The sequence below is a fragment of the Lathamus discolor genome, chromosome 2 (assembly GCF_037157495.1).
Source record: "Lathamus discolor isolate bLatDis1 chromosome 2, bLatDis1.hap1, whole genome shotgun sequence".
NCBI classification, from domain to species: Eukaryota; Metazoa; Chordata; class Aves; order Psittaciformes; family Psittacidae; genus Lathamus; species Lathamus discolor.
In genome coordinates, this window is record NC_088885.1 from 119,217,854 (window position 1) to 119,231,331 (window position 13,478).

The 13,478-nt window shown below is 36.8% G+C and overlaps 1 protein-coding gene across 5 annotated transcripts in view; it reads right to left on the minus strand.

The window, feature by feature from the left end:
• Positions 1-13,478, minus strand: part of RB1CC1 (RB1 inducible coiled-coil 1) — a 76,468-nt gene that overhangs the window by 42,008 nt on the left and 20,982 nt on the right. For 4 of the 5 annotated variants that reach the window (XM_065668255.1, XM_065668254.1, XM_065668253.1 and 1 more), the window contains exons 6-7: positions 5,408-5,610; positions 3,949-4,381 (exon numbers count right to left, since the gene is read on the minus strand). In XM_065668255.1, coding sequence (XP_065524327.1) covers positions 3,949-4,381; positions 5,408-5,610 — 636 coding nt within the window. Of the gene's footprint in view, positions 1-3,948; positions 4,382-5,407; positions 5,611-10,144; positions 10,200-13,478 lie in introns of all 5 variants that reach the window. The other variant, XM_065668257.1, reaches the window with a different exon arrangement.

Below are 13,478 nucleotides of genomic sequence, written 5' to 3' on the forward strand. Positions count from 1 at the left end.
TCACTGTATAAAAGCTTTCACATATAGCACTTCTGCTTTCTGGAAAGGCCCCTCTGAGGTATAGAGAGAGGAAAAGTATTACGAAGTAAGAAGCAACACAAAGAATAGCACTTCCATTCTCTTCAAACAAAGCCTCTAAAACAAACAAACAGAAGACAACAAGAAGTACCAAATAGGTAATTAATGCTATTATTAATGTCACAAAATAGCAAAGGCTAATTTTTAGTATGTTATGAAAGGCCTTAGGAACCTTGGTGTTTCTCAAGTAAGTAGTTAATCTTCAAGAACCAGTAATAGTCTCTGGGATTAAACCAGATTGCTTTTATAGGATGATCTTCATTGCCATCCTATTCAGGACTGCTTCCCCATGGCAGTGTGAATTTCTCCACTGCAGCATCCAGAACAGTTTAAGAGACAAAATACTCAAGAATTATACGGTGGGTTTATTTTTACCTTCATAAACTAATTGTGTTCTATTTCTTTTTACTAAGAATACCTATTCCTCTCGTTCCACCCTGTCGTGGTTTAAACCCAACCACAAACTTCGTTCGCTCACTCCCCCCCCCCCTTCTTGCCCTCCCCCTACTCCTGGAGGGACAGAGAGGAGAATCGAAAAAAATGCAACTCACATGGGTTGAGATAAGAACAGTTTAGTAACTAAGGTATAACACAAATCACTACTGCTACCACCAATAATAATGGTGCTAAAGGAAATAACAAGAGGAAAGAATACAACACCTCAATACCAGCCGACCAATAACTCACCCCACTCCCCCCAGCCAAGCACCGACCGATACCTCCTCCAACCCTGCAGCCCCCCTACCCCTTCCGGGTCACTCCAAGTTACATCCTGGGCATGACGTGCTGTGGTATGGAATACCTCTTTGGCTAACTTGGGTCAGGTGTCCTGTCTCTGCTTCCTCCCGGCCTCCCCTCCTCCCTGGCAGAGCATGAGGCTCAGAAAGTCCTTGGCCAGACCAAACATTCGAGCAGCAACTGAAAACATCGGTGTTATCACCACTGTTCCAAGGCCAAAAGATCAAAACACAGCACTGTACTAGCTCCTAAGAAGGAGAAAAATGACTGCTGCTGCTCAACCCAGGACACACCCTTTATTTTGTTCATCCATTCTTTTTATCCCATCCTTGACCTAACCGCATCTGTAGCACTCAGCTCTGCTTTCACTGGTAAGATAATATTGTTCTCATCTTTAAAACTCTCCTCCATTTTTGAGCCTTTTATTTGAGTGGCTATGCCAGCACTTAACTGAAACATCTGTTTAGCTCCTACTTAACCCACTGTTTTTACTGCAGCCTAGGTTTCTGTAATTAGAAGTGTCATTTCATAGAAACACCTACAGGCTAGAAAAACCACCCAGCAGCATCCTGTGCAACACAGGCAGTCTTGAAAGTATCAAAGGTATAAAGCTCATACACTCTGACGCTTTGAACTTCAATAAAATCTTACCTGAATTCAGAGTTTCAAATAAGAATTGCAATCACAAGCCATTTGTATAGTTCATATTTCCAAGAAGGGCATGGGGAGAATGCAGGAAAAACAACAGAAAATAAATTAGTGCCATTTTATTCTGACATGCTTTGTTAAGGTGTGATCTCAAGTAAATATTAAAAGAACAATTGTGTTGCAGATACTATTTCCTTTTCCTTTTCAGCTACAGGCCAATTCTGTTTTCAAGTTAATTCAAAATAAGCGGTAATGATTCAATCCTTTGTCTGTGCAGCTATCAAAATACAGCAAATTAACATTTCCAAATGAAAACTATGAACTATCACATTACTTCAAAGTTTTGGGGTTTTTTTGTGAACCAAAACAGATCAAGATTGATCAAGCACAGTTGTTCTGGTGGTGGGCAGAATAATCTGACCAAAGCATTTTCTGCTTATACCAAGGAAACAGAAAGAAACTTCTTTTTTGCAGAAGCAATTTTTTTCCTACAAAACTCAGCTTAAGTTACAAAACAATCACAACAGTTGTAACAAAGGACTTCTGACAAGTATTCTAAGACAAGAACAGGAAAGCACACAGTTACAAGATAGCCTCTCTACAACATGTGATACGTGCCAGAAAAGACTACAAGCTGATCAAAAAAGGTAAAGTATTTAACTAAAGAAGGTTTTATTTTTTTCTTCTCCTTTCTGTATCTTTTCCTCGTTTTGGCTGGGATAGAGTTAATTTTCTTCCTAGTATCTGGTGCAGTGCTGCAGCTTTATTTAGTCTGAGAAAAATGCTGATAGCACACCAGTGTTGTAGTTGTTGCTAAGTAATGCTTACCCTGATCAAGGACTTTTCAGTCTCTCATGCTCTGCCAGTGAGGAGGGGCACAAGAAGCTGGGAGGGAACAGAGACAGGGCACCTAACCCAAACTGGCCAAAGGGGCATTCCATATCACAGAACGTCATGCCCAGTACAGAAACTGAGATGAAGTTGCTTGCAAGCCACCAACTGATGCCTGGGGACACATTGGGCATTGCCTAGCAGGATATGAGCAACCGTATTGTGCATCCTTGTTCTTTTAGGGTTTTGGTTTTCTCTCCCGTTTTGTTGTTTCCCTTTTGATTACAATTATTATAATATTTTATTGCAATTATTAAGCTATTCTTATCTCAACCCACTGGTTTTACCTTCTTTTTTGATTCTTCTCCCCACCCCACCAGGTTGGAGAGTGAAAGAATGAGCAAGCTGCTGCATGGTACTTAGTTGCCAGATTGGTGTAAACCACCTTTAAGTATCACTATAATTTATTTGGAAGCAACAGTTTAACATGTGTCTGAAAATACTGATTTTTAAGAGACATTACATTTGTGCCCTGTTAATATTACATAGAAAGTACATTTTTTCCTCACACAACTGAACTACTGGGCTTTGTTATTCTTGTTTTGAACTAGCAGAAAGCACCTTGTGATGTAATTGAACAGGAAACAGGATTGTCTCAGGACTTCAGCAATTAGGAAGATATTCCCACAAAAAACTGAGTACCGTTTTCACTACAGAAAAACACTTGACAAGTCTAATCTTAGCCTTTGCTGTACTACTAAAATTTAGACAGCTCTAGATTTTAAGTGGCCCTTGATATTAAACCCAATTCTCCAAATTTTAAGACAGAATGGAAAAAAAAAAAAAAAAATGAGTGTACAAAACTGACCAAATCATAATGTCCCCTAAAACAGGTGGGTATTAGACATAACTGAGACAGTGTTACAGTCCTGCCTTGCAGAGGAAATAAAGTGTCAAAGACAACAGAAATTGTTTTCTTTGTTCAGGGTATATTGAGTTGTAATAGTATAAAATTATACATACACACATAAGGTTTGACAATGTAAGAAACATAAGCTATTGTGAAAGCAAAGGAAGAAAGTCTCTAGGCAAAAAAAGATTTTAAAAGGTTATAATGCTCACTGGTTAAAATAATCATTTGGAAAGTATAGAAAGTGAGCAATGTTTTATTCTACCAGCAGCAGAAATACATACTGACATGCTGGACTCCTTTGAATACACTGATATCAGCTAATACAGTATGCAGGTATGAAAATTTATCACACTAATTTGTCCTAGATTTTAATAAAGGCTTCAGTATTCTTAACACAAAAAGCATTCACTTTGGCACAGAAAAACCTTTACTTTCACTGAAAGCATAATTTCTATGAAAAAGACAAAGAACAGATGTCAAGTCACTTTGCTTAGATGCTGCAAGAAGCTACTGACTTTCCCACAGGAATGGCTATTTGAGCAACAAACAAGATAACATGCACTCATTGTGAAATTCTTAACAGCCAAGAACTCTGAAAATTCTTCGCACACTCACAACAAGCCCTAATCTCTGTTCTGGTCTCCATTCAGAAAGCTAGCTGAGAAACGACTAGTTACAAGAAGCTGTAACAGCAACATTCAATGCAATATAATTTGATTTTTTAAAAATTGTTAACTTACCCTGCTCATAGAATCAAAACACTTTCTGACCAGCGATTCAACATCATTAGGTCTATCTTGAACATTTATCCAGTCTAATAAAGACACATTGAAAGAAGGCTGATCATCATCTTTCAATTCTACTGATGTTTCATTGTCCTGGACAGTAGCATTTTGACCAGATTCCTTATCTTTTACATTTTCAGGATCTGTGCCTTCCAAAGCTGAATGTTCAACTGACTTGCAAAATGAGGTTAACATTGATTTATTGTTCACTTTAGACATATCAGAATCAAGCACCAATTCAGGAGATTTCCCATCTTCAGTTTCTTCACTTTCTGCCCCTCCATGCTCAGCTGAAGAATCCAGTCTTCCTAAACACTCTCTGTAACTATGTCTTGTTAGGCACTCCAGCAATGGTATCTTGGCCATTATAGAAACTGCAGAACCCAAGCTTTTTTTTAGAAGGGTGAAAAGAAAAAAAAAAAAAAGAAATCAGTACCTAGCTAGCAGCCAGTATGACAAAAACTTACCCCCCCCCCAATATATATGTGCTCAGTATCAACAGTATGGGAAGACAGCTAAAGAAGCTACAATTTTTGTTCTCTTACACTGCTGAATATGAACCAACTTTCCAAACTTTCAAGGTAACTTATATTTACAATGTAAACAGTGTGACAAACTGAGACATTCCCCCTTTTCTTTTTTTAACCACACAACAGAGACTTTAAGTTTCCATCCTGCATAAATACCAATGCTTAATGGCAATGCCCAAGTGCCCTCTGGCCAACTGCTTTTGCAGAGTTTTAAGTTTCTATATACTGATAAAAGCTACAAAGTTCAATTTCTTTTTAAAAAAAAAAAAACATTTCTGTTTTATTTAAGTATCCAACATTCACTTACATTCTATTAGGCAAAGCACTCCTATAAATACCATAGCACCAAACTATAATGTCTAGAAAAATGTCAAAAGATCTTCCTTGAAGTAACATCCAGTCTGCAGGACACAAGTATACATACATACATATACACACACACACTCCCAAAGTTATACATATACACCCAAAGTCTGTGTTATCACTCCATACTTTCACCACAGATCATCATTCTTAATATCTGCTCAAGTGTATTAAAAACCAATTAACTGAAAAGTGCAAATATACATTTCAACAAGTTGATTAATGTTTAAATTTAATCATCTAGCTGTTTCTGCTGCACATTTGGAAGCACTCCAGCTCTTAAACAGCTGTTCATTAATGAGCATATATTCCACATAATTTAATGCAGGTTTCTGTGTACTGACAAGTACAAGGAAAAAATGTCAGTTAAAAAAGTGACTAGCATAGAACAGAAACAATGTTCTCCATGACACATGATCAAATAAATATACACTTGATTAATCAAACCAGACATACAATACTCAGTAAGTTTAAAATACAGTAACTTTGGATATCGAGATTGAATTTAATGGCAAACCTACTGTGTAAGTTTCAACTTGATATCATCTATGGACTGCAAATAGCTTGAATAAACATTTTCAAACTTGAAAAGTAGTTTTTGGTAAGAGTATGTACAATCTTCCAAGTTGGCCATTATGGCAGCCCAGCCTTGATGCTGAAGATGTTCATCATGTACAAGGCCTTCACAAAAGGAGCAAAGTTTCTTGGCAACCTCATACATTTCCTGGGGAAAAGTAAAATAAAAAAAATCCATCAAAATGAAAATCACTTCAGGTTATTACTGTGGTAACTATATGAAATGTTACAGTGAGACATTTAGAAAATACTAACATGGAAAGTGTTAAATTTAGACAGCTAAAAAAGTTGTACACATTAAAACTTCATTAAAAAATAAAATTTTATTCTAAATTAAAAAATTAGATGAAAAAATTGTGGCTTGTTTACTGAGAACTATCTTCATAACAAGCAGGTGAAAGCTGCAGTTACAAAAAAATCTTATAAAATTAAATGTCGCCAATATAAAATATTCAGTGCACACATACATGAATAATAATGCTTGTATTAATCTGAGAGAAGGAGCTGGCAAATAAGGTCCATTAAGGAGAAAACTACTGATGAAACAGGCAGAAGCTCGTAACAAGACAATCTATTGCAGGATCAGTCAGCAGAAGCGCAGGTGCAACAGTTGCAAGAGATGCATGAGGAAAACAGCAGGGCAGATAATTAATTGAAGTCTTCCACTGATTAATAAACTAGATGCAACACGATGAGAAGCAGTGCAGAGTGTCCACAAAACTCTAATTACACCCTGAAAACTTTGCATATGCAAACTAACGTGGGAGCTTTTCTGTTAAAGAACTGGATGGCATAAAGCCATTTTACTAAAAGGGTAATTAATTACATCCAACAAGGCAGAGTTAAAATAGAGACCTACTTATAGCAAGCACCGTATCTTACTGAAAGTGCACTATCACCAATGCCTATTATATTCAATTCCAAGGTTTTAAACTTAGTTACTCTTCCTACTAGTTATCAACTTTAAGAAAACAGGCTGTACCCCTCGAAGGGCCTACTACTCAAACATTGAAATAAGAAAGTAAAACAAAATTCATACAAATTCTTCAGCTTGATACTTTGTCAGTAACATACTACATGGGATATATTCTCCTCAGCGTACCTGCGTGTTGGGTTTTTAGTGTCTACCTATCCTCCAAGACAGAAAATCTTTTTTCCTGGTGGAGCATACTGCTAAACTAGGACTGTATGTACACAACTTTCCTCTGCTGTAGTACACGTAAGAAAACCATGCAAGGAGAAACAGGTTATACAAATACAGTGAAAAAGCAGTGTTAAAAGCCTAACACATCAGTATACTTCAGAATGCATTTGCTGCTGACCACATGGTTAGCAGCACATACGCATATCCAAAAAAATTTAGAGCCCAAGAAGACTTAACTTCCTGAAATAAACCACGAAAAAGCAAAGCATTTTATCCAAATGTTTCAGAATTATTACTGATAAAACCTGAAAGCTTTGAAGACCCTCTCTTTTTTTAAAAGTCCAGGCCTTGTCTCAAGCAGCATGACAAAATTCCATTGCCCTTCAAATCACTGGTATCTAACCTACCAGCATACGAACAATTAATACATAAACTTCCTCATACATGCAAGTCCAAGGAAACTGAAATCTACTACAAATTTCTATCACTTCATGACAAAGATGGCATTTGTTATCTTGTTTTCTAAACTTTGGTGACATCTGCTGCATGAGATCTCATTTCCCAAGTCAAAATCAACCAATAAAACAACTGGGACAGCATCCAGATAGTCTGAAAAAAATCACTTGCAGATTTCAGCACCACCCCCAATTACTGCTTTCTCAATTATATTAAGAGCCAAACAAAGAGGCTGGCTTACCCTAAGATGTACAAAAAAATACACAAAAAGTATGAAGCTGAAAAGGTAACTGAATGTCCCCACTGTGTTTTAACATATGTCCCGGGAATGTACACAAGCAGTTCAGAAACCCAGTTCTATCCCCAAGTCACCCTTCCTCCAAACTACTGGCAATAATTCTAGAAGTGAGAGCATATCTAGAAACACACATTAGTTTGAAGACTAAAACTATATAATCCTTCTACAAAATAAAAAAATTATGATACAGTCTTTTTATGCATTTTCTTCAAGAGAGTATCACAGTTTACTGGAGAAAGTGAAGACTGGACTTCTCCCACATTCAAACAAAAAAAAGCGTTTCTTTAGAAGACCTGCATAGAGGCTTTTTCTTAGTTCTATTTTTCTTTAGACAAACTCGCTTAGCATTGCACAGCTCTAATGCCTCACAAGGAAATATATGTGGCTAGGCTTGTATGACCAGACCTTCCACCCTAAGACATATTCCTAACCAGTGGCCAGTATTTGCTTTTTTAGATAGGTTAACTTCTCATGTTCACAGTGGAAGTCAAAAGTCAGTGTTGTCCTATTAAGCTTTATTATATGTCATTCTTGATCCTGACTTGAAAACTCGAAGTGTTGTAAATTTAAGATTTTAGTTTTAACTTCGGTTGTTTTCTCAACAAAATACTTTCAAACACAAAACAGAACCCATAAGTTAACAAATTTTAGGGGTGGGGGGTAAAGAGAGGGATGGATCATCACAACTGAGATTGCTTCTTATACTACTGATGATCAGCACTAACAACTCTGCAGCCAGGAGGCTAACCTGCGGTGATTTATGCAATTTAACCAAACCAGAAGCTTTTGAACCAGCTGCTAGAAAAGTAAAAGCTAACACTATTTCCCAGAGCAGCAAATTAGTATATATTTTTTAGAAACCATGTGACAGAAGGGCATTCTAATAAGTGTCAGCATTTGCCATTTGACAAAGTGTTTGTTGGATTTGTTATATGTCAGAGATATGCCCAAAGGAACTCTTACATAAAAGTAAAAATACCCCAATGCCATCTAAGGATTGAACCAGGTATTCACTGTCAGATGAGCCACAGATCCTTTCTGTTTTAATGTCCCCTGTGTACACAACAAATCCCCTTGTGAAAACATCATAAATATGATACTGAGAGAAAAAAGACTTTCTATTTAGAGCTCAAACCAAACTAACATTTAGCTCAAAATTAATTAGCCCGAAAACATTAAATAAGGTTCTTTTAAATAACATGTTTTCAAAGTTACCTGTAAGCTAATAGATTACAAGTGAAACTGCATAACTAAACAGAGACATGCCTGTTTCAGGGCACATAGGCAGGATATTACAACAGCATTACTTATTATCACCCTCCCAAAGTTATTTTTATATCTGTACCCCATGTGCCAAAGAATTCTCTTGGGGGGGGGGGGGGGGGGGGAGTGAAGGGAGGGGAGAGGTAGGGCAAATGGTAGAATTCTGTTTACATGGATGAACCTGAATGCAACTAGAATACACAAGAACTCAGTACTGCTTTTAATACTGGTTTCTTAGGCAGTGTCATGATATAAGCTCATTACTTTCAAACAGCAAAGAGTATTACTCTGAATTCTAGGAGACCAAGTAATGTTTCTAACAAAGCTCAAACCACATGGAGTAACTATCTGTCCACCTATCAGAACTGTTTCAGTCTTAGACTATACTAAGCAAATAACAGTTCAGGGAACAAAAACAGTGTTAGTCCATTACTCTATTTTCTAATGCTGCATGGAGGGTTCAAGAAAAAAAAACACTGTTTCAGTCAAACTTGCACACCTGCTTTCAAAATGTGAGGGTGTGCAGCAAGAAAATGAAGTGGTAAAGCATTCTGTTTCCCTTGGAAGTAGCCACATAGCTTAAAAGAAATTAAGAAATTAAAAGCTACATAGATAATATCATTCGTATCATTCTGTCACTACTGAAATACATCCTCAAGTGATTTGGTTTGCTCTTCTTAACATGTCCATAGGCAACATTCCTGGAGAAACCTCCTAAGGCTACTTCAGAAGGATCAACACCAATCTATTTCATATAACTGGTTATGTCTGCCTGCAGAAAAGAATTAAGCAGCTCTCCGCTAAATTAATAAAGTTTAAAAATCTGATTATGTCAAGCATATAAATAAAAGCGTGCAACCCAACATATGTTTTAACACTTCTGAGTAAAGTTGCCAGCTCCAGCAGAGAAAATGAAACCTGCCTAACAACAGGCTTGCTTTGGTCATTGATTTTTCACTGATCTACATGCAGGGTAACTGGCAGACACCCAATGGATCACAAAGCACAGAAATTGCCTTCAGCTGCCTTGTAGATCTACATCTTACTCAGTTACACCAGCATACCTAGAATACTGACAGTTTCACCATACCACTGGAACAGGGACCTCAAGATGCACCACTACAAGACTAGACAAGCCCAGGATAATCTAAACTGGCTGTTACACTGAAGAGTAAATGGAAGCATCTTCACTTCCTAATTTGTCAAGAAATTCACAGGCCCACCAGAAAGATTTCTATCTTTGGCTGGCTGCTTTAACAGAATGTTTACTTTAATTACTTCCTTCAATCATCATAACTTAAAATTTAGGTTATTCTTCTGATTATAATTACTTCTGTTTAATATGTATCAACACAAATCAGCAGAAGCAATAAAGTACATTTTATCTCAAACAAATTAACTGGTAGTGTTTCCCATCAATTTCAGGACTTTGTCTTTGCATCCTATTGTCGTAACTCTGCTCAACTGAATGAAAAAAAATCCAAGGAAGGTCTGTTTGTCTTAAGTGGTCTTTGGACTTACCTCTAAAGAACAAAAGTTCTCAGGAAATGCAGAGTTCTTTCCATTCTCTACAACCCTGTGGTAAAAGGAAACAAGTCATCAAAGTCCTCTATTGCCATGTGTCTGAAATCCTGTAAAAAGGACTCCTTACAGGTTTCAGTCACCCTAAAAATCAACCTCAGGCCAACAGAGAAGATCCTTGAAAGTGAAATTACACACATCTATACTTTACAACAGCATATAAATGCTTCCACAATAGGTAACTTATCTTGCTTATCGAAGATAGTAACTAAGACCATTATCTCCAACTCATACACTTCTAACTAAAGCACCGGTAAAGCTACTAGACTAACAACCTTAAGATTTCAGCTTTTAAAACCAATGAGTGGAACAGCTCACTGTGAGGAAGACTGATACTTAATTTCTCTTCTTTCATTAGACAGCTGATTACTCCATTCCCCATTAACACTAGTAATTTTTGGTGACTGCATCCTTTGGACATTTTTGTCCATGCAGTTCATGACTTATTACATACTCAAAGTATTTATTTAATCAGCATAATACTTAATAAGTTGCTCTGTAAGTCATAGTTTAATGAGTTTTTCTTCAGTGTTGTTTTCACTACCTCTTCACTGTAACATTAAAAGCGGGCTTGGAGAAGTCAAGTGACAAAATTTCGCCCCCACTCCCAAAAAATACCAGCAAGCTGAAATAAACCATCACAGACAGAAAATCAAACCATGGCACAAGCCAAGTGATAATTTCTACTAGCTTGATACAAGCCACCCAAATCTTTTTTCTCCTTGTGAATTTTCAGAAAGCTTGATTTAACAATTCTGGTTACAAAGGCCAACAAAAATAAATGCTGGATCTTTTAGTCACCCAACTACAACCTACTCCATTTTAACTCCTCCCAGCTGTATTACTTTAAAAAAGTATGAGACTGATCACTAATCTGAGTCACAAAGAAATGTGGACTTCTGTGGAGGAGCTGGAATTATGTCTGGCTATTAGACTAATAATTTAGATTAAAAGGATGAATAGCATTAATTTGGCTACAAAGCTCTTATAAGCATTACAATGCCTTAAAGAACTTCTAAATTTTAAAGTAACTCTTTTCCAGAGGGTCTCAAAACTGGTTTTCTCCAAATAACAGATACGCAGCTTTCAGGAAACATCACTGTACTTTTTGGTTTAAGTATTATGAAACATTCACAACTAAACCAAGAATGAGCTAGGTACTATGACTTACACCCACAGTTTTATGCAACCAACCGAAGTAACCACAGAGTTCCTCATCCTTATTCCCATTTCTCAAAGAAAAACTGGACAGAACTGACAGTTTGATGATGACAACAGCAACATCATCTGAAATGCAAAACACACCCACTATCAGAAATTTCAAGATTCCAATAGCCTTTCTGGGAGAAATAACACAGAAACTTCAGTTAGATCACTAAAAGCAAATAAACAGTCCTTTCCAAAAGGTTAAGGTAACAAACTATTTTAAGCAGTGTAAAAGACCATGAGATTTGACAAGATTCATACAACGTAGCTTATTGCACAATGTCCTGTATAGAGAACAGCTTGTCTTCTAAGGTCGTGTGTATGTAACTTTCCGCAAACACTCTGTGCACATCCTGCAGCTCAAGGACAAAACTTCTAAATTGGACAGAGGTGGGAAAACAGGTTGTAAGAAAAGGCAAGCTGCAACCCTTTAGACATAGACATCTCAAAGGTACAATATTTAATCAAAGGGAAACAGATACTGGGACAGAAAATGAAAAGAGGCTTAGAAGGTTGCTTCACTGGATTCACAAGCCAGTCAGTAGATGCAGCAAACACTGACCAAAAAGGACCTAGTAAAAAAGGTTTATAAAACAAAGACATCATGCCACATGACAAATTCTCTGGTGAGAATTTCCGTTTAATTAGTAAATGAACAAGCTTACACTAACAGACATTGCTTCTTTAAGACTACCTAATTTTTATACTGTGAATTCTACATAATGGAGATTCCAGGTAATCAAAAAGAACTTGGGAAAATCTACACAGATGTTAGAAGCATGAAAGCAAAAAGAAAGAAAAAGACTGAGGTATGTTGATATGATCATTATTGTACTGTGGAAAACCAAACAGAAGCTAACAAGTTTCCCACAGGAATAATCTTTGGTTAGGAGGTATTAAAATCTAAGAAATCCTATATGGAAGTTAACAAAATTAGTTTCAACTAGGGAAAAAAAAGGGGGGGGGAGGGGCGGGGAGCAGGGACTGCTTTTACATGTACCTATACCCTATACATATGTGTACAAAAGGCTATAAAAGAATGCCAGGGCCTCAGCTGTGAGCTAAAAGATGACTTTTGTTTATACCTGACTAGTAACTAAGGATATCTAAGAATTATGGCAAAAAATATGCAAAAACAGAGGAAGAATTTAAATCAATAATGGTCATTTTCAGACATGCAAAAAAACAATGGAGAGGAAATAAAGGCATGGATTAATCTAAGTATTTCTTAAAGGAAAATACAGAACTACTTGTTTTCATGAGAAAAGAAGTTAAAGGTCGTATACCAATGCATATGAAGAATGTATCAGAAGAGTGAATCAAAAATATCTGTCCCCTTTCTCTACAGTACAAATCAGGTGCAAAATAAGGTAAGGTTAAAAACCACACCTTTCATACAGTTCTACAGCATAGCTGCCAGATAGTATACAGTTCAAGTCAGAGATACCAAAAAACATTATTAAATAGTTTTCAGGCTGGCTTAAAATGAGGGAGAAACAAGATTGAAGTGTTCAAATCCTGAAATACTCATCTTCCACACGAGTTTGCCTATTACCGATTATGCAGATTTAGATTGTAACTTTCATTTTCGTACTACCAAATATTTCAATCATGTATTAGTAGTAATTATTAACTAACTAAATTGCTCTAAATAATTACAACAGGCAAAAACTCTCCATCAAGTACTGCCACTCTGCTTTTCTGGTAAAGCAGGTTACTGTTTATCTAAAATTAATAAAGAGACACAGCTTGGATCATTATAAGGCAGATTCTTCATCCCTATTTTGCAGAAAGTCTCCTGAACACCTATCTCAGTGTGGCTCTGAGTGTATCAATCTCACAACTACTGAGGTTCAGAGCCTTTCTAGCTCCTCTGAGTTCTTAATCAATTTTGAGAAGGATTAATAACCCACATTCCCTCTTCCTCCCAGACAAGAGGCTTATGGTGAACCATGAAGAAGATTAATGTTCTGACCACATTCCCAGTCCTCCCTCAGTTTCTTTTGAATTACTGCTCAATATGCTTCAAGCAGGCATCATGAAAAACTGCTTTAGTTCAAAACTTCAA